Genomic DNA, 18,445 nt, shown 5'->3' on the forward strand with positions numbered 1-18,445 from the left:
CTGACCATGTGTAGGGTAACCACAAGATGACTTCGTGCTGACTCACATGCACGCACGTGCACGCACACAGGAGGTCATGAACCCAGAGTGGAGTACAAGCTTCCCCAAGGGAATTTCTTTGAAACAGGAAAAGGCTCAATTTGATGTATTTATCATGGCATCATCGTCCCAGTGGAAACATTCCCCCGATCCTCTAAAAACCTGAGCATTTTTTTCTACACTGAAGCATTACAGTATATCTAAATAAATGAATAGATAATAAATAATTCAGACGAAAAACTGTCTCATACTTGGCAGTTGAGGCATCAAGGTTATTTCATGCTCACAAACAAAAGATACTACATTGTTATAATAACTTTACTGCAAGCTAAGATTTAACTGTTGTGACACAAGGCCTCGCAGACTCACAAAGAGGCACCATGATACCACAATAAAGGCTAAATGCTGAGCGCGACACACTGGAGATGCTACGCCTTGTGAGCTAATGTCAGACTACTGGTCACGATAACAAACTTTAAAGAAAGAGGGAGAGAAAGACAGACAGAGTAAGCAAGGGAGGGAGAGGAAAGAGAGAGGGATATTGTTTGCTCGCCACTTCCTCCTCGCGTTTTGCTCCATTCTTCTGAAAATGACATCAGCAGCCCACCCAAGGAGCTTCTCTTTCTCTTTTCTTCTACCCTTCATTCTCTGCTTCTCCTCAAGCTTTCACCGGCCCTTTCCTTTTCGTGTCAGATTTCCCTCATGATGGAATTATTTGTTCTGCTTGATGTGCCCTCACACACACTCTATCACTTACAGAGCTATTACCTACAACTCAATAATCTGTATCTGTCTTTCAGGATGATACAAAACAACCAATTGGAGAGACTTCCTGATGATGCTCCATGGGACCTACCCAACCTTCTATCCCTGTGAGTCTCTCTCTCTCTTACACACACATGCACACTAATTATGTTACTCTACCTCATCTAGCAGGGAATGAAACATCCCCTGGCCACCCACCCACACAACTCAGCTCTAACCGCAGTGCAGGTATAGAGTACTGCTAACATATTGCAGACTATACCCCAATAGTTCTGCCCTGTACTGCCTGACAGTAGGAGCCACAGCCTGACTGTGTCAGTGCAGTTCATGGTAGCATCTGGAAGCCATGAGGGAAACAGCAGACACTGCAGGCCAGGGAGAGCATCTCCAATGAGCTGTGAAACAACCCCATTTTCCATCAATTCCCCCTCTCTTCCTCGTCCGCTCCTCTCCTCCACCACCCATACCGCTATCCCCCTGGCTAATGAGAGTGTTTGGTGGCATAATTGTCTCATCTGTGGGGTCAGTGTACGTGTGTGTGTGTGTGTGTGTCGGCGTGAATGTTTGGGCGGATGCATGTGGACCACCTCATCTGTAATTCCTCACCCCGACCCGTCTCTCCCAACTTTGTACCGCACACATACTCCACATCCCTGCTTTCCAAATTAATAATTCTTTGTAAATACCCGTAAAGCCATTTCCTTCATCTCACAGACAAATTGCTGGAGTTGTAAAATAGAAGCGGCGTGCACATGTAACTCCTCTACCACCTACAACGTTTCCCTGTCTGGTATTAAGCAGGCCTGCTCTCCCTCAACACAGTCACCAAGCCTGCACGCACACATGCCGGTCGCAATTATTACATAATTGCCTGACTGTTCGAGCTGACCGTGATCAATTTGCATCAAGCGAATTTAAGGCCAATGTTACAAATGTGGCAGCAAATAGAGAGCTTGGTAACAGCTGGGTGAATAAAGTGTCTACCTGAGCTTCCAATGCCAGTAAAAAAAAGCACTCAAATAAAGAGCTGATGGGCAGGTTCTTCTGTTCCAGCGTATATTATGTGTTGCTTTATGGTCTTGATTTATAGCAGGGAGTCTCCCCTACGGGTGCAGCAGTGTGTTTGACAGCTCTGGAGGTATATGCTAGAGATGTCGCTTTCATCCAGCTTTTCTAATTAGACAATTCACATAAAAATATTGTGATGGAAACATGGTGTAATAAGAGTAGCGTGGGTCATTTAAGAAATCGCTGCAGTACAAGCGCAGCGACTGTGTGGTGGACAGCGGATGTGCTCTGAGCAGACAGGTGTTGGCAATCAGAGCAGAGAAGGAATTGAGAATTAAGTTGTCTGGTAGTAGTAAATGAACAGTGTAGGTTTCAGTTTGTAGATGAATAAATGTGGCAGCTCCTCAAAACTCAACAAAGCTTCATGATTCAACCGTTTTGAATCACGTTTTTGTTACGTACAGTTTAAGAACAAGCTGCATAAATCTGTGCAGCAGATCAAGAGAAAACACTATTTCAGCTAACTATTTGGAGATTAAGTGACACTATTTTGCCAAAAAATGCATCATTCAGATGAGATTGAAATTAACAACATGGATTTAGGTTTAAATAACAATTTAACCGTTAATAGCAATTACTTCTATTAGAATAAATCGTCAACTAAAATGTCATGACAGCCCTACCTACAGACAACCACTACGGCTCAGCTCACCTGTGTGTATGTGGAATTTTAGGATTATGACTGTTTTCAGTTCATGTGTATGTGTGCACAAGCAGGTGTGTGTGTGTGTGTGGTCTCTAAATTTTTTCACATAGGGAGCTCTCAAGTAATTAAACACACAAACACACACACACAGACACATACACACACACACACACACACACACACACACACAGTACAGACATACACAGAGCCAGGTTATAGAGACGCACCTTGTCATTACAGTAATGATAAGCCCAGCGGAGAAAGATTACTGGCAAGGCTTTGGAGAGTGAAGCTTGTTGGCGCCTTTCACTGACATAAAACACAGGTAAAAAGAGAGAGAGACAGAACATGGGTTTTAAATATGTTTAAATGTATAAAGGAGGCTTTCATCTAAAATAAATCTCGCTCTTAATCTCAGACACAAATCCTTCTGTCAGCAGTGAACTCTGTCAGCAGTGAGTCAAGAAATTTGTCTCACTGTTTGGAACAGTCTAATTGCAACACACAATGTTGAGTGCTGTTGTTGTTTAGTTATGAGGAGACGGACAGTGTTTTGGGTCACGACCCACAGGTTAAGCATCGTAATCACCACTGATGAGTTGCACAAGCCACATGAATCAAAATATCCCTGTTTTTATAGATTTGACTCGATGGCAGTGAAACACGCCTCTTCAAGTTCCTCGTTGTATAAAATGTTGGCCATCTGGAGAATTGAACTGGGAGGCATGTCCACAGAACTCCTGGATCATTTAAGAGAACTTTCTCTTTCTGTCTCCATTTCTCTCTCCTGTAATCGTGCCTCAGACTTTGATGTGATGGACAGGAAATAGTTGCTGCTTTATTGGCTTCTGTGGAACATTCCTGGTTCGGTCTGGACCTTCTGGAGACCTGGCAGGTCCACCCAGAGGAGCAATTATTATTTTGCCCTGGAGAACAAAACAGAAAGTTGAAGGGTCTTCCGTAGCTTTCATCCTGCGATTTGGGTCAGGGACAAACAATGTCCACAGTTGGAGTGCACAGGATGCACAAGGATGATGTTTAGCACCGAACAAATTGTGTGCTCAGGAAGTAGACAAGATGAAAATTTCTTGAAGCTGTTTGTGTGCGCGCATACACGCATTCATACGTATTTACATTTATGCTGGAGGGTGTTTCCCTGTGTGCCTGAGCATCTGCCAGTGTATACAGTTGTCTCTCCTGATGGAACAATTCCCTGGGGAGAAAAGCCCAGAGTTCAGAGTTCAAGTTCAGATTTCACTTTGATGATGCTGTTTGTTTGGTGAAGCCTCCGAGGGTTGAGGAGGCCGAGGAGGAGCCGTAGCACCAGAATCAAAGAACCACGGTAGAAGATTGATAAGAGAGGATGTTTGAAAGACGAACAAGAGTTAAGGAGTGAGACGCAAAAGGGGTTCGCAGCGGCTGGGAGTGCATCAATGAAGATGTAAGAAACAAAATGTGAGTGTGAGAGGGGCCGGAGGGAGGAAAGGGAGATTAATGAATGAGTGTGAAGGGCCAAAGAAAGAAGAATAGCGAGAGGAAGTGGTCTCAGCTTGTCAACTCTGCCCCGAGGGGATCATTCATCACTATGGACAGTGTGTATGCATGTGTGTATGGCGGCGTGTGTGTCACAGTCCACACTCGTTGCCTGTGGGTTGAGGACACCGAGTGAGAGAGGGGACAAAGGTTTGTTAGGTTTGAAGAGATGAAAGCACATGTGTGTCCGGTGTTGTGTTTGTGTATGAGTGGTGGAAACGTCAAAGACTGATGGCGACAGCGAGACTCTAATGGAAAGAGTAAATGAGGGAGGAACAGCTGAAGAAGCGTCTTAAACTGTTCCTCTTTCCGTCTTTCCCCTTTCCCCGGACATTGAGGGAAGTCTGCTCACACAACAAAATTAGAATGAGGTAGAATAAAACAGGCCCGTCACAACTGTTCCTACACGTTTATGTTTTTCTCATCTTACATTCATTACGTGCATGCCTGTGCTGGTGAAGCTAGACATGGCTTATTTAGTATGGGAATAAATCATAATGAGGAGCTTCAAAGACGCTGCAGCAAAGATGAAAGACGGAGAATAAAAGATGTATAATTCTCATAATAACCTTCCTGTAAGCCAAAGTGTTTCATTGCCGCGACATACAACCACTAATGCACGCACAAGCACGGTTCCACAAAAGCAAACAAACTGTACTTAAACTTGGTGATTATCTCGCTTAGCTCAGTTCCTCTCACCCTGCAGGCGTCTCGATGCTAACCTGTTGTCTGAGGTTCCTGCCGGGGCCTTTAGAGGGGTTCGCGCCCTAAGACACCTGTGGTTGGACGACAACTCCCTCACAGAGATCCCAGGGACGGCCCTGGACTCTCTGCCCTCCCTGCAGGCCATGACGCTGGCCCTCAACCACATCACACATATCCCAGATTATGCATTCACCAACCTCTCCGCCCTTGTCGTTCTGTAAGTGACATCTTGATTTGTTTACCGTCTGGGTTTCTCAACTTACCAGAGAAAATATTCATTCCGTTGACTTAGAACGGGGCGGTGATGATTGCAGCGTGGAAACATTTTAGAGTCGGTCATTTCTGATTTGTAAAATATTTGTGCTCTTTTTCCAGGCATCTTCATAACAACCACATCCAGAGCATGGGTGCGAGATGTTTTGAAGGTTTACACAGTCTGGAGACACTGTGAGTATCACACACATAATCACAGGCACACGCATGCTTTTTGGATAGAGGTTACTATTGCAAGTTAAACTCAAGACATTTTCACTACCTCTCTCTCTCTCTCTCTCACACACACACACGCACACTTAAATTTCATTATTTCCCCCAAACATCATTGCTGGCGTCGTGATGATAAAGTATCAGCAAGTATCAACGTTAACTCTGTATGGTTGTCTTTCAATCACAATCAATGAAGAACTCCCTATAACTTCATGAAGGTCAATTGTCTGTGTTTGAATGCAGCATTATTTCTTTTTGGTGTTTGGTGTTACTTGAAACTCCTGAAATGATTGTGTTTTTATAAATCTCATGTACCAAGTCGGCCAAAGAATAATGAAGTGCAGCGCTAAGTCATAATGATGAATGTCCTGGTAATTTTCAGCAGGTGCTTTCTCAAAACCATAACCAACAAATGAGCGAAGATGGAAAGTTTCTCATTGATTATCTTGAAGTAACACCAACAGATTCCTCTATGATTTGTAAAAGTGCTTGCCAAGCAGCGCTGAGGTCAAACACGGCTCAGCCTGGCTACAGGAGAGCTGTTTGAGCGTACGTGCCGCAGGTTTGATAACTGCATCGTAACCACACACCAATATGGAAACCACAGGAAACTGAGAGCCTCATGACAGAGGTGGAGAAAGAAAGGGAGAGAAATGCACACAGTTCAACTGTGTCTCCTGCAACATTCATGGTGGTCTGATGAAAACCGTTTCTGGCATGCTGCTTAACAACCTGTTGAAATGTAAAAGAAAAATCATGCGTTCCTTTTTTTATGAGCACATGTGTGGGCACATGCGTGTGTGTGCGCAGATAAGCAAGTACTTCTTTCTGCCTGTGCCCTAAAAAGCACATGGCCAGCTTAACACCCAATTTAAAAGCCATTATCCATGCTGGGAAATGTGAGGGAACAGGGTGTAAGTCAGGGAAGCCATACTTAAAGGGATGAAGGGAAACTAGAGAATGAGAAAGAGAGGGATGGAGCTCTCTGGACAAGAATAGTGTGTGTTAAAGTGTTTGGGCCGTCAGCGGCGAGCAGAGACAGATGATTCAGCGGGATAAGATGACAGGTGTCATTGACGTGGGGATTGCGCCGGTATGAGGGGTTAATCTCTCACAGCGGCTTCGCTTATGAGAAATACGAGAGACCATCTGCATCACTACAACCCTCCCCAACCCTTGTGTGTATTGTAAAATCATTACTACGAGGAGCCGTCCAGGGGACTGCTGGAAAACATAACAGCATATGCAAACAAGACGGAGCAGACATTTCACAGTATCCACTGATACTTTGGGAAAACACACACATATCTAGAAGTACTTCATCAAGGGCATTCACTTGGAACGAATAAAAACAAACCCAGCAGACTATGACTTAGTACTTTTAGATATCCTTTGACCTGGGCGGCTAAGAATCTTCCACGACAGCACGCAGACCCCGGCACATGCCTTAATATGGCAAAAGGCATACTATATAAGCACAAACATGTACACTGCACACTTTTCCCATGTTCTGAAGCATATCTACAGTACATACTCAAGTACAGATAAGAGATACAATAAAAAAAAAAAAATTTTCCTTCCACCTGCGTATGAGCTGCGTCAACTAAACTGTGGCAATGATTGTTTTGATGCAGCGTTTCCTTGGTAACTAATCAGAGACAGACCTAAATAGTCGGGTCAGAGCAGCAAAGGTCAAGGGTCAAATCCAAACCTCACACTCTACAGCTGTCAGCCGCTCAGAGTGGAGAGGAAATGGCTGCGCATACATATGCAATCAGGCACACTTTCTCACACACGGAAAAAACTGAATATCAAATATGGTTGAATTATGATTGCAGAGAAGTAAAACCTCCATCATGCCGTGGACTTTTTCAATATACTTTTCAATCACGATTGTTTATCTTCTTCTCTCCCTCTCAGGGATTTAAACTACAATGATCTGCAGGAGTTCCCTGTGGCCATCAGGACACTGAGTAAGCTTCAGGAACTGTGAGTACATAGACAGACACACACACACACACACACACACACACACCTGCCTGACATGACTATCATGGTTGCGTTATCCCAAGTAATCCCGTTAAGTGATTTTAATGTGGCACTCGGATACAATCTCTCTCGCCCTAAGCAGGTGCTGGCTACACACCCACGCACTCACTCGCCTGCACTTACACACAGACGTGCACGCACGCACACACACACAAACCATGTTTTCCCTCAGCTTCAGCAGATGTTCCACAGCGTGCATATATGACACAGATACAGCATGTGTGTGCGTGTTTACATCTCATTTATCCCAAAATGTTTTTCAGCTGTGCAGTGGCAGGTGCAACATGAGGACATATGACTTGCCTCTCGGTCTTCTAAACTCACACACACATTCACAAAATCAGAAACATATTGATAATCTCTCTGACTAAATATGTTTTTATATTTGCAGGGGCTTCCATAACAACAATATCAAAGCCATCCCTGAGAGGGCCTTCGTGGGAAACCCTCAGCTCCAAACCATGTGAGCTTAATGCTTCATGCTACAATGTGCACATATTGTATTAAATAAACACATCATTTATATTTCATGTCAACATCATGTTCAGCGCAACTCATTCCTAAACACAAATGAATCAAAATATGTCGGAATCAATCTTCTCTTTCTTTCTTTCCTGCAGTCATTTCTATGAAAACCCCATCCAGTTTGTGGGAAAGTCCGCTTTCCAGTTCTTACCCAAGTTGCACACACTGTGAGTATGCGGTCAGTAGGAACCATTCCAGTCAGTTAGCCCAAACACTGTTTAAATCATCCTCCGTCCCTAGCAGTGAGAGTTGAATGGACATGTGTAATGGCCTACTGAATGATGTTGTGTTAGCGTATTGCTGTGCTCTGTGCTGATGTGGTGATGTGAGAGAGTGTGTTGTAAGAACATGTTGAATGGTGTGACTTATGATGTCTTGTGAGACCGCCAAAACAGCCTGTGTTGATGTTGGAGGAACAGTTTGATGGCTAAAATGAGCTGTTAGACAAAGTCTGTGTGTGTGTTTGTGTGTAAGTATGCGTCTGGGTATGTTTGTGTGTGTGTGAGTGTGTGAGAGAGAGAGAGAGAGAGAGCGATAGAGAGAGAGAGATTTCTGACACTTTTTTTCCTTGTTGCTGCAGTTCTCTTAATGGGGCAACCCAGATTCAAGAGTTTCCCGATCTGAAAGGAACCACCAGCCTGGAAATTCTGTAAGTGTCTCCTTTATCCCCACAATCACACGCACAGTAGTATTTCATCTAGTGGGGATTCATCACATACAATAGCAAAGAATTGGAGAAGACAGAGATACAATCCTAGTCCAAATACATAAGAGAAAAAGAGAGGAGAGAGATAAGAATAAGCAGAGAGAAAAAGAGAGAGAATATGTGTGTTTTAGGATTCTAGGAGAGAAAGGGACGGTGCAGGACACTCAGAAAGGGAGGGGGAAGCTAGTTATGCCAGCCAGTGACAGGTTTGGCGAACCTACTCAGCTTTCTGTCTGACCAAGTTAGACTCACAGAACTGGGGAATCCTTTCGCTTGCTTGCACTTCAACAATGATCAGAGGATTCTCATTTTCTCTATAGGACGCTGACTCGGGCCGGTCTCACAGCTCTCCCTCTGGATCTGTGTGAGCAGCTGCCTCGCCTCAGAGTGCTGTGAGTACACACACACACACACACACATGGGAGGGAGGGGGGTGAGAGGTATAAAAACTGATACACAAAACTCAACTGTGGAGAGTTGTGCCACCAAGCTAACATTTGTACAATAACTGTGCGATGAAATCCAATCACCCACCCCACCCCAAAAAAATGACTGTCCTGCTATATTGCCTGGCTCACAGAGCCGACTGTTAACTCAAATAATCCTGTCACCCCCATCATTTCCCAGGCTATAAATCCACAGCTGGTCACTGTGTTTATATGTGCTTTGTGTGTACGCTTTGTGAATTGTTGTAGGGAGCTGTCTTACAACCAGATTGAAGATCTGCCCAGTTTTTACCACTGCTCTGCACTGCAAGAGATGTGAGTTCAACACGCAACAACAACACACACATATGCATCCAAATCAACATTTTAATCTGTTTACCTGCACTTTTTCCATTATTCTCATGGTTACCACCCTTGTATTTTTCCCCAACAGAGGGCTCCAGCACAACCAAATCAGGAGGATAGAGTCAAGCACCTTCCAGCAGCTCACCTCTCTCAGAGCACTGTAAGTCAACCTTTGTCGTAGCTGTTCAAATGCATCGTCTAGATCAGTGGTTGAAATCAGGACCCCCACCAAGGGGTCGCAAGATATCTGAGGTTCCAACGGATGATTCAACAGGAAAAGAAAGATGAAAAACAAAACATTCTTCTCCACAAAGCTTTTTTTCCTTCTTAACTACATGATAGTTTTATCTGTAAAAATATCTGAATGAAACAATCTGTGGAAGGAAAATCACTCCTCGTATAATGAGATGTTTCAAGTAGACATTGGTTCATTTTAAAGGGTCATGAGCCGAAAAGGTTAAGAAGCATGGGTCAGGATTAAACTATGGAGACGTATGACCCATTACTGACATCTAGTGGTGATGGAGATACAATATTCACAGTGTATTTACAATTATTTTCTTTCCACTTTACTTTGACTTATTTCAGTGATCTGAGCTGTAATATGATCGAGTGGATCCACCTGGACGCCTTTGCCTCGCTTCACTCCTTGATCAAACTGTGAGTAAACACAGATACATTTCAATCACTAAGACTCTTCTCCCTTTCATCTGGTCCTTCTGAAGTGAAGGCATTCCGAATTTGTGCATCTTTAATTAAAGTTAAGCTGTGCTTCAGAGCCTTCGCCTTATACAAACACTCCATACTCGACTGTGTGTGCTGCGGAAAACATGCTGTCTTTGGCTGAGTCTACAGAGAACACTGATATGCATTTATTGTTTGAAAAACCCCTCTGTGTGGCCAGGAGATTCTTCTCAGGTCATGCCAATACAAACTGCTCCATTGTGTGAAGTATGCGTATCGCTAAACAAGCAGATACACTACATCTGACAGGAAGTGTTATCTAAAGGGAATCTGATAGAGCGTTGTCTGAACAGTTTAAAACATCTATGAGACAAGGCCTTTTTGTTACCATGGATGACCCTCGGCAATAAGGGAAATGAAAACACATTTTGTGAACACTGACTTGGCCTGATCTGACACACACCCTCTTCTGTTTCTTTCTCAATTTCGATTCCATATTTATTTCAGGGACCTGACGGAGAACCGCCTCAGCTCAGTGCCTGTTGCCGGTTTGGGGGGTCTCACCCATCTCAAGCTGAGGGGGAACACTGAACTATATGAGGCCTTCAGTCCTGACTACTTCCCCCGTATGAGGTAACACACACACACACACACCATCATACATTCTTTTCTCTCTTTCTTAAGGTTTATTTATATGTTTTATTTCTCATCATAAACTTACATAAGATGACTACTTACCCAGGTGTGTAACCTGTGGCTGTAAAGAACAATGAATCCCTTCCCATCCCTTCAATTATCCTTCCGCTCCCAATTTTTCTTCAATACACCAAATATATCTTCAATATACCAAAAGCAGCCATGGTTGACAAAGCACTAATTACACTGTATCCCTGCAAGCCATTCCTGAACTGAACTCCAACAATGAGGGAGCATTTGTCAGCAGCAAGTTAATTCCTGTTACAAAGATCCCTGAAGGCCTGGAAAGGTGCGGTGAAAATAGAGAGCCAGTTTCAAATATATAAGAGATGGCAGGTGATCAAATGGCAAAGTCATTACTGTAGATCATCAATACAGTAAATATTTGCGTACAACCATCCACAACAAGGTCAGCTGATCCAGACCTCAGAAACGTTTCCCCTAGAGATTGTGGGTCATTTTACTTGATTTTTCACATTTTTCACAACAGATTCATAACCACTTGAGGATGCTTTGAAGTGTTAATGTGAATATTCAACATTGTATGTAAAAGTTAAGCAAGCAATGCTCAAGCTCACATTAAAATGAATATGTGCACCTTTCTTTGTGCTCTTGTTGAACCATCTGCGGTGGCATAGTTCTTCCTGTCTTTTGTCAATACTGTTTCATCTGTTGGTTGCAGGGTAATAGAGATGCCTTACGCCTACCAGTGCTGTGTGTATGGTTCCTGTGATAGCTACAAGACAGTCGGCCAATGGGACACCGAGCAGAGCAACACTGACGAGGACCTACACAGGAGGACCGTGGCTATGTACCCTATCCACGCGGACACACACTGTAAGAAAGCACTCCATTACAATATCTGTGTGAGCACATGTGCAGTATACCGCACATGGTACACACCAGGGACAGAGGGGTAGAGTTATAGACAGGAATCTGAGCCCAACATGTGTGTGCTCATTGCCGAACTATTGACACAAGCCCACTTGAAACATGTCAGAGCGTCGCTGAAACACACTTACACTTGAGTAGTGAAATATAAACACCAATAAACCAAAATTAAGCTGAAATCAAAACCATTATACCTACACCATTAAAACCAAAATTAAACAAGTGTGCGGTGTATCAAAAGCTCCAACAACAAAAGATGATTCAACCATGACGTATCACTGATTCAAATTTATTCGCCTAAAATTGTAAGAAAAACAGTCATGATGATCAAATTTCATGCAAGTGCCAATTACCTTCGACAATTATTTTTGTCTATTTCATTACAAAAGAATGTTAGGTCACCTCCTTCATTGCACCAGCCCCATGAAGCCAGTGCCACACACAAGCTAACATGCTGTGTGTATATGCACGGCTGCAGAATAAGCCGTCACAAAACCTTACACAAACTAAACAATGCTTTATTCCAGATGACCCTGACCTGGAGGAGTTCCAACTAGAAATAGAGGAATCCAAACTACAGACCAGTGTCCAATGCTCACCCACTCCAGGTAACTTACAAATTCAGTGATGGTCAGGCTGATAGTTTTGTCACTACAGTGTAAGGAAATTGATGCATGAATTCACCATTTATTTGTTTGTTTATCTGCGGTTGATGATTCATGTGTTGCAGGTCCTTTCCGTCCCTGTGACTCTCTGTTGGGCAGCTGGCTGGTTCGTGTGGGCTTGTGGTCCATCTCCTTGGTGTCTCTTCTGGGGAACTCCCTCCTGCTCCTCTCCCTCTTCGGCTCACCCGGCTACCTGTCACCGCTCCGCTTCACCGTGGCCTGCATGGGTGCTTCCAACCTGCTAACGGGCGTGTGCACGTGCACCCTGGCCCTCGTGGACGCTCTAACCTTGGGAGAGTTCGGTCACCACGGTGCCCGCTGGGAGGCGGGTCCTGGCTGTCAAGCCACGGGATGGGTCTGGGTGTTTGCGTCTGAAGCAAGCGTGCTGCTGCTGACTCTGGCAGCTGTGCAGTGTGGCGTGAGCGTGACATGTGCCCGTGCCTTTGGGAAGTCCCCATCCCTTGGGAGTGTGCGTACATGTGCACTTGTCTGCCTAACTCTCTCCCTCACTCTTGCTTCTCTCCCACTGGTAGGAGTCGGGGAGTACGGGTCCTCACCTTTCTGCCTTCCCTCACCCCTGCCACCCCCATCCTCTCGACTACCATCCTCCCTTGGCTTTCCCTTGGCGCTTATTATGATGAACACCCTGTGCTTGCTTATAGTCACAGGCTCATACATTCGCCTTTACTGGGAGTTACTTAGGGGAGAGTGTGAGGGCTTGTGGGACTGTGCTATGATTAAACATGTTGCCTGGCTAATATTTACCAATGGCCTCCTCTATGTACCGGTAGCTTTTCTCTCCCTCTGCTCCCTGCTGGGTCTCCTATCTCTGGGCGAGGAAGTGCTAAAATCAGTTCTCCTGCTTCTCCAGCCCTTGCCTGCCTGCCTCAACCCCCTCCTCTTCCTACTTTTTACACGAGACCACACCCAGTTCTTCTTCTGGCCTCACCCCAAAGCGCGTCCACAGCTACGCCGGGACCGCACACTGGACTCGCTGGTTTCTGTGGAGACAGAGAAAAGCTCCTGCTCCGATTTGTCGACACAGGTGTCACTTGCTGATGTCGACGCCCTTTACAGTGGCGGGTCCTCTCTCCAACCCCAACTGGATCCCATCAGGTTTTCCCACTGCTCCTCTACTTCCTCTGTTCCTCTCATCCCTTGCCAGATTCCCACAGCCAGAGATAGAGACAGGGTGACGGAAGGAGGGAGCCTGAATGACGAGGAATGTCTCAAGAGTTTAGATCAAGACGTGATTCATAACACTTGCTCCCTGTATCACTCAGCCATGAGTCCCTCTCTCCCCTCTCATCCATGAGCCTCCAAGCTAGCTGGGACACTATGGACACTAAAGGACCATCATCAAACAGCAAGACCCTCTCGGGGTTATCAATCCTCCAGAACCTCAGAATGAGTCCACACAGAGACTGTAGAGTACTCTAGAGAAGTCTATGAGAACACAACAAAGTGCCTCTGAAAATGGAGAGTGCAACTAAAAGCTCCCTTCAATGTAAAGACTATTAAAGGAAACACCCCACTACAACATGTCTGTTAAAATAAAGGACAATTTCAGACATTACCCAGTGGACTGTTTGAGTCATGGACTCGCATGACAAAAAGAAAGCTCAAACAAAAGCTGTTAACTACATGGAAAACCTAAGCATCTGACAAATCAATGGTTAAGCCAGGGGGAATTAAGGTAGAACCAGTAGAATTTTAAGTGTAAATGTTTTTTTTCTGAAATGTGATCATGAGACATGCAGCTTAGAGGTTACAGATTGTTTGGTTATATTTTAAGAGGAGTTATCTTATTATTTTTATAAATATAAGTTCTATGCTATTGCTAAGGTCTGTTTCAAAGAAAGGGAGTCATTATCGGACACACAAGGACATTTGTTTTTACCAGAGTAAGCTACCGTTTTTCATTCACGGAAATGTTATAGTCAGATATTTCTTTGCAATTGTGTAATAGCGGTTATGAGAATGTTATTCTTTGTGGCAGCAAAATGCAACAGATTCATAGTTTGCATGATTTTTTTTTTTTTCTTAAATATGCAAATCTGCCCAAATACGAGGCATGCAGTTATACAGACTGAATGGGATGTAGCTATCTTTCCACAGACACTACAGTAGGCTAGCAATATGTACATACAATGGAACTACCTCTGAACTAGCATGGTATTGACTCACTACAGCCTTATGATGTTTGTCTCCCTTTTTATATGATAAACAGCAAATATATAATTTTATATATTAAGAAATAAATCCTTAGTTTGTAAAAATACAACTTGCTATTTAGGATGTACATACTTTGTATACAACTGGTATGCATATGTTTGAATAAATCCATTATCTTCATACTGTATATACCATCAACCACTTCACTTATGCTACTACTGTGAAACACAAATGCTCACAACACGAGAAGTCTGTAAAACATTAAATCAGTTCCATCAATTAGTGTTAAAATAAACTTTAATATCACGACACAAACATAAAAAAGTATACATATAAATATGTGGGTATTTCTGGATTAAGAAAAGTAATACATGCATAGTGAAATCAAGTGTGTATTGGCACTGATTAAAAGTTAAAAATCATACTCTTTCCAACCAGGTGTATAAGGAATGTTATGTCCGGAGAAGAGAGACCTGTGGCTCTTACAAGCGAGATGGAAGCTACACACAGCTCTTCTTTGGTGGCTCCACTGCCTCCTGGTGTGTCCCGAAAGCCTCTCTTTTGCGGGATGAAGCTTTCTGATCTGGAGTATTTTCTTTGCCTTCCACGACTCCCTGAACAAAGACGATTCAAAAAAATATTTTAGACAATGACATGACATTGCCGATATATAGTCCCCCACATCCCCAAACTGAAAATGGTGAAATGTGGAGGTCACATTTGAATATAAATCATCAAACAGTCTGCATCACTTTGTTGTAAGTCAATCTTACATTCTATTGAGGGACAACAGCACCACCTTGTGGGCAAAATATAACACGACATAGAACCAATGCCATGACGGACAGTACAGTACTGTGGAGGAAGTGACAATAATCATAACACCCACAAAGAAAAATGGAACCTACCCGAGGTCAGTACATAATGTAAATAAATCGTTGAAGAGGAAATCTGTTTTGATCATGTACAAGAGTAAATGCATTCCAACTGCTTCACCCATAAATCAGAAAGACTTACCATGTTCTTCTGAACAGCATGTTCTTGTGTCCACTTCCTGGCCTTCTCCGTGAACAGCTGTTTGTTGTATTTGAACTCTGATGACTGCATTCAAAAAAACGTGAGCGTCTCTTTAAATGTGTATACGCCAGAAATACGCAACAGATCACAATTCAAATGTGCTCTACTGCAATTTAAAAACCGCAAGAGGCTGTATTTTTGTGACAAGAAGTAAAGGTGTCTCAGACTGAAATCTAATCTGGTATTTAACAAAACCTCTGGCTTGTAATAAAAACGCATGCTGGAAAAAATATTCAATTATTTTTCAGGTGCACATTTGAAGCATAGTGTTATTTAGTGCTCAGTTGCTCTAATGTACAAAAAAAACAGCTCTACTGTCACATATACATTTGTATTACAATATTCACAAAAAAAAAAAAAAAAACACTTGAGTGTGATTGAGTTTCAACAGTATGTTACTCCTGCAGACAGCATGATAGCTGTGTATGCAACATTATGTGTGACTCACTATATCGGCCATGAGTGGGTCATCTGGATTGGGCTCAGTCATGAGGAGCTGAATGGAGCTGAGGACTGTGGAGATGTTTAGGGATGGCTTCCAGGCACCCTTAATAACAATTAAAAAAATAAAAATAAAAATCTGACCGTAGACAAACAAAACCAGATGATGGATGTGAATTTGAAACAGCTTTGTTTGTTGTTGTTGATAAATCCAACCTTTGGTGGGAGTTTGAGGGCATCATGGCAGATACGTCCTGAATTGTCGATGTTTGGGTGGTAGATGGGGGTCAAGAACCGCATTTTGGGCGGTTCAAATGGGTACCTAGAAGAGGAAAACGGCAGGTCAGTCCTACTAGACTGTGTTTATAACATGAAAATGGGAGAGAGAACATACAAACGTTAAAGCTTTGAGAAAATGTACCTCTCTGGGACATTAATCTGCAAGGAGAAGAGTCCACCTTCATATGGAGTCCCTGTTCCGCCCACTATCTCTGCAAGTCAAAAACATGATCAGGTGTAGCTAGAACACATATTGAGCTTGTCACATATGTGGTAAACTGTTGAGAACATATTCTGCGACTACTTACGTGCCCGGATGTCGTCTATCCGCTCCTCGGCCTGCCAGCATGTTATCCCTGGAGGTGGCTCGGTGCTCAGCATCTGAAGCTCACGCTTCAAACGGGAAGCCCTCTGCATTCTGGGAAAAAAATGGAGTGAATGAGTCTTGATTAATTATGCAACATAAACAAAGTAGTGATATCGGACCGGCGTGTATCTATGTCAATAGTAACAAAGTAGCACATCACAGCGTCTTAAATAAAGGAATGCATCTATTTTATCTCGTCCCATTTTGTTCTTTGGATACATGCAAGGCTTTTGAGAGGACAATAAAGTGATTTCGTATTTGCTGGTGTACCCTGAAACTGATATTATGGCCAATGTTAGGCTATAGCGTTATATATACACACACACACACCAGTGATATGAACCACATACCACTCTGATTAAACGACATAAACCACTGATGTGAACCTTCAAGAGGTACCTGCCTGCAGGAAACGGTACATGCCGTTGGGAAAGTAGTGGTTTACCCCTCCAGGGATCGGTATATACCGCTGTGAACACGGTCATACCATCGGCCACTTTTCCATCTCGGCGTCACTCATTTATGTGTTCGTTTTGACCAGACTAGCCTGTTGCTACGTCTGCTGACGTTAACGCACGACTTCTTTGAGAAGCTAACAACCACACCGTAGTCAAAATAAGATGTTATTTACTCGATATTAACTCACAATCACTTACTTTTGCTCCGGTTTCAGCAGCTGTCGTTCACTTAACAGCCGCTGTCACAGCTCAACTACACTACTCACTTCAAAACACGGTGGGAGGACAGACGACGTGAGTCCGTTTTGGATTTCCCTCTTCTTCTTCTTCTTCTTCTTCTTCTTCTTCTTCTTCTTCTTCTTCTTCTTCTTCTTCGTGTATTGGTGGTTGGCAAACTAGCTTAGAGCTGCATTACCGCCAACAGCAGGACTGGAGTGTGGGACAATAAATAAGATAACATTTGTTTTAGCTGTTTCTTTTAAAGACTTGATGATATCACAATAAATATTGCCTGCTGTTTCCCCTAAGGGACCCGATGATGAAAATTCATGGTGTTCTTTCCATCCTTAGAGCTTCAATAAAGTGATTTCTATTGATATTGTTTTTTTTCTACAATTATGTACATAGTGTACATGTGCAGAGTTTGAATGTTTCTGTTTGGCTACAGTTTTTACATTTTCTTGCCTATTTAATATAATGTATGGTTCGGACCGTGAGCCTATTCTCAGATGATTGATGATGTTTTCTTCCCTTCGTTTCAAGCCCAGCGTCCTCCCAGCACCAACATGTCTTTGTATATTATATAGATGTTCTCTGACTGTTTGTTTGGCCAGAATATCCACACATGCTTATTTTCCTCCACACCAACATGAGCAGGAACCCAAAGGAAGCAGGTGGCTTCCTTAATTTCCATCCTGTACATTATAAGGAATATTTCCTTTATAATATCAGTTCTCACTGATGATCTGCCAGATGTTGTGGTTTTTATTGTTGACAAACTGTGAATAGAAACAGAGTTTGGAAAATGCTGATCCAAATAATTCTGGATTACACACAATACTGTAAATTGCTCTGACTCGTCCTTCAATTCCTGCTGTACGTTAAGGTCTATATTTGGAAAGGGGAATAACCAGGGAGGAATTTAAGAAATTGTGCGGTAATTGAAGTCATCCGATTTTCTGCCATTGCAACACCAATCCACCCAAAAGTTATGAAATTTGTCTCATTGTGTACCTGCAGTCTGTTCAAATGTTCTTGCCAGGATGTGTATCATATTGTCCCTGGAGAATAACCCAGTATATACCAGCATTAACTTCACTGTTCTGATCCTCAAAGGAATATCTCCCATTTCCATTTGAATTGCTGATTTTCTTCTTTTTTTGTTTAATGGCGACTGATA

At 43.2% G+C, this 18,445-nt stretch overlaps 2 protein-coding genes across 3 annotated transcripts in view; one reads left to right on the forward strand and one right to left on the reverse strand.

Annotated features, from left to right (window-relative positions):
* Positions 1-15,014, forward strand: part of lgr6 (leucine-rich repeat containing G protein-coupled receptor 6) — a 36,251-nt gene extending 21,237 nt beyond the window's left edge. Inside the window, exons 4-18 of the mRNA XM_076096537.1 lie at positions 840-911; positions 4,758-4,973; positions 5,132-5,203; positions 7,163-7,231; positions 7,683-7,754; positions 7,912-7,983; positions 8,397-8,465; positions 8,843-8,914; positions 9,218-9,283; positions 9,402-9,473; positions 9,902-9,973; positions 10,505-10,630; positions 11,376-11,530; positions 12,112-12,192; positions 12,315-15,014. Coding sequence (XP_075952652.1) covers positions 840-911; positions 4,758-4,973; positions 5,132-5,203; positions 7,163-7,231; positions 7,683-7,754; positions 7,912-7,983; positions 8,397-8,465; positions 8,843-8,914; positions 9,218-9,283; positions 9,402-9,473; positions 9,902-9,973; positions 10,505-10,630; positions 11,376-11,530; positions 12,112-12,192; positions 12,315-13,564 — 2,536 coding nt within the window. The 3' untranslated portion in view covers positions 13,565-15,014. The remainder of the gene's footprint in view (positions 1-839; positions 912-4,757; positions 4,974-5,131; positions 5,204-7,162; positions 7,232-7,682; positions 7,755-7,911; positions 7,984-8,396; positions 8,466-8,842; positions 8,915-9,217; positions 9,284-9,401; positions 9,474-9,901; positions 9,974-10,504; positions 10,631-11,375; positions 11,531-12,111; positions 12,193-12,314) is intronic.
* ube2t (ubiquitin-conjugating enzyme E2T (putative)) lies at positions 14,704-17,484 on the reverse strand. 2 transcript variants are annotated; one of them, XM_076096525.1, is made up of 7 exons: positions 17,245-17,484; positions 16,530-16,639; positions 16,364-16,433; positions 16,159-16,264; positions 15,950-16,048; positions 15,442-15,525; positions 14,704-15,038 (listed from the first exon to the last, which is right to left on the reverse strand). In XM_076096525.1, exons 2-7 carry the CDS (start codon positions 16,636-16,638, stop codon positions 14,925-14,927), a joined length of 582 nt encoding a protein of 193 aa, XP_075952640.1. In that variant the 5' UTR covers position 16,639; positions 17,245-17,484; the 3' UTR covers positions 14,704-14,924. The 2 variants fall into 2 exon arrangements, with proteins under 2 accessions (XP_075952640.1, XP_075952632.1); XM_076096517.1 differs by having other exon boundaries at positions 17,313-17,481.
* Positions 17,485-18,445: the final 961 nt, after the last annotated feature.

This window comes from Anarhichas minor, unplaced genomic scaffold (assembly GCF_050575085.1).
Source record: "Anarhichas minor isolate MPS153535 unplaced genomic scaffold, ASM5057508v1 ptg000003l, whole genome shotgun sequence".
Taxonomy (NCBI): Eukaryota; Metazoa; Chordata; class Actinopteri; order Perciformes; family Anarhichadidae; genus Anarhichas; species Anarhichas minor.

What these genes read in the sequence shown, in the direction of transcription:
- ube2t (XM_076096525.1), bottom strand. Translation starts at nt 16,638, where the DNA reads ATGCAGAGGGCTTCCCGTTTGAAGCGTGAGCTTCAGATGCTGAGCACC. An exon ending in GATAGACGACATCCGGGCAC is followed by an intron (nt 16,434 to 16,529) that starts GTAAGTAGTCGC and finishes TTTGACTTGCAG; the next exon opens with AGATAGTGGGCGGAACAGGG. An exon ending in CCCTCAAACTCCCACCAAAG is followed by an intron (nt 16,049 to 16,158) that starts GTTGGATTTATC and finishes ATTGTTATTAAG; the next exon opens with GGTGCCTGGAAGCCATCCCT.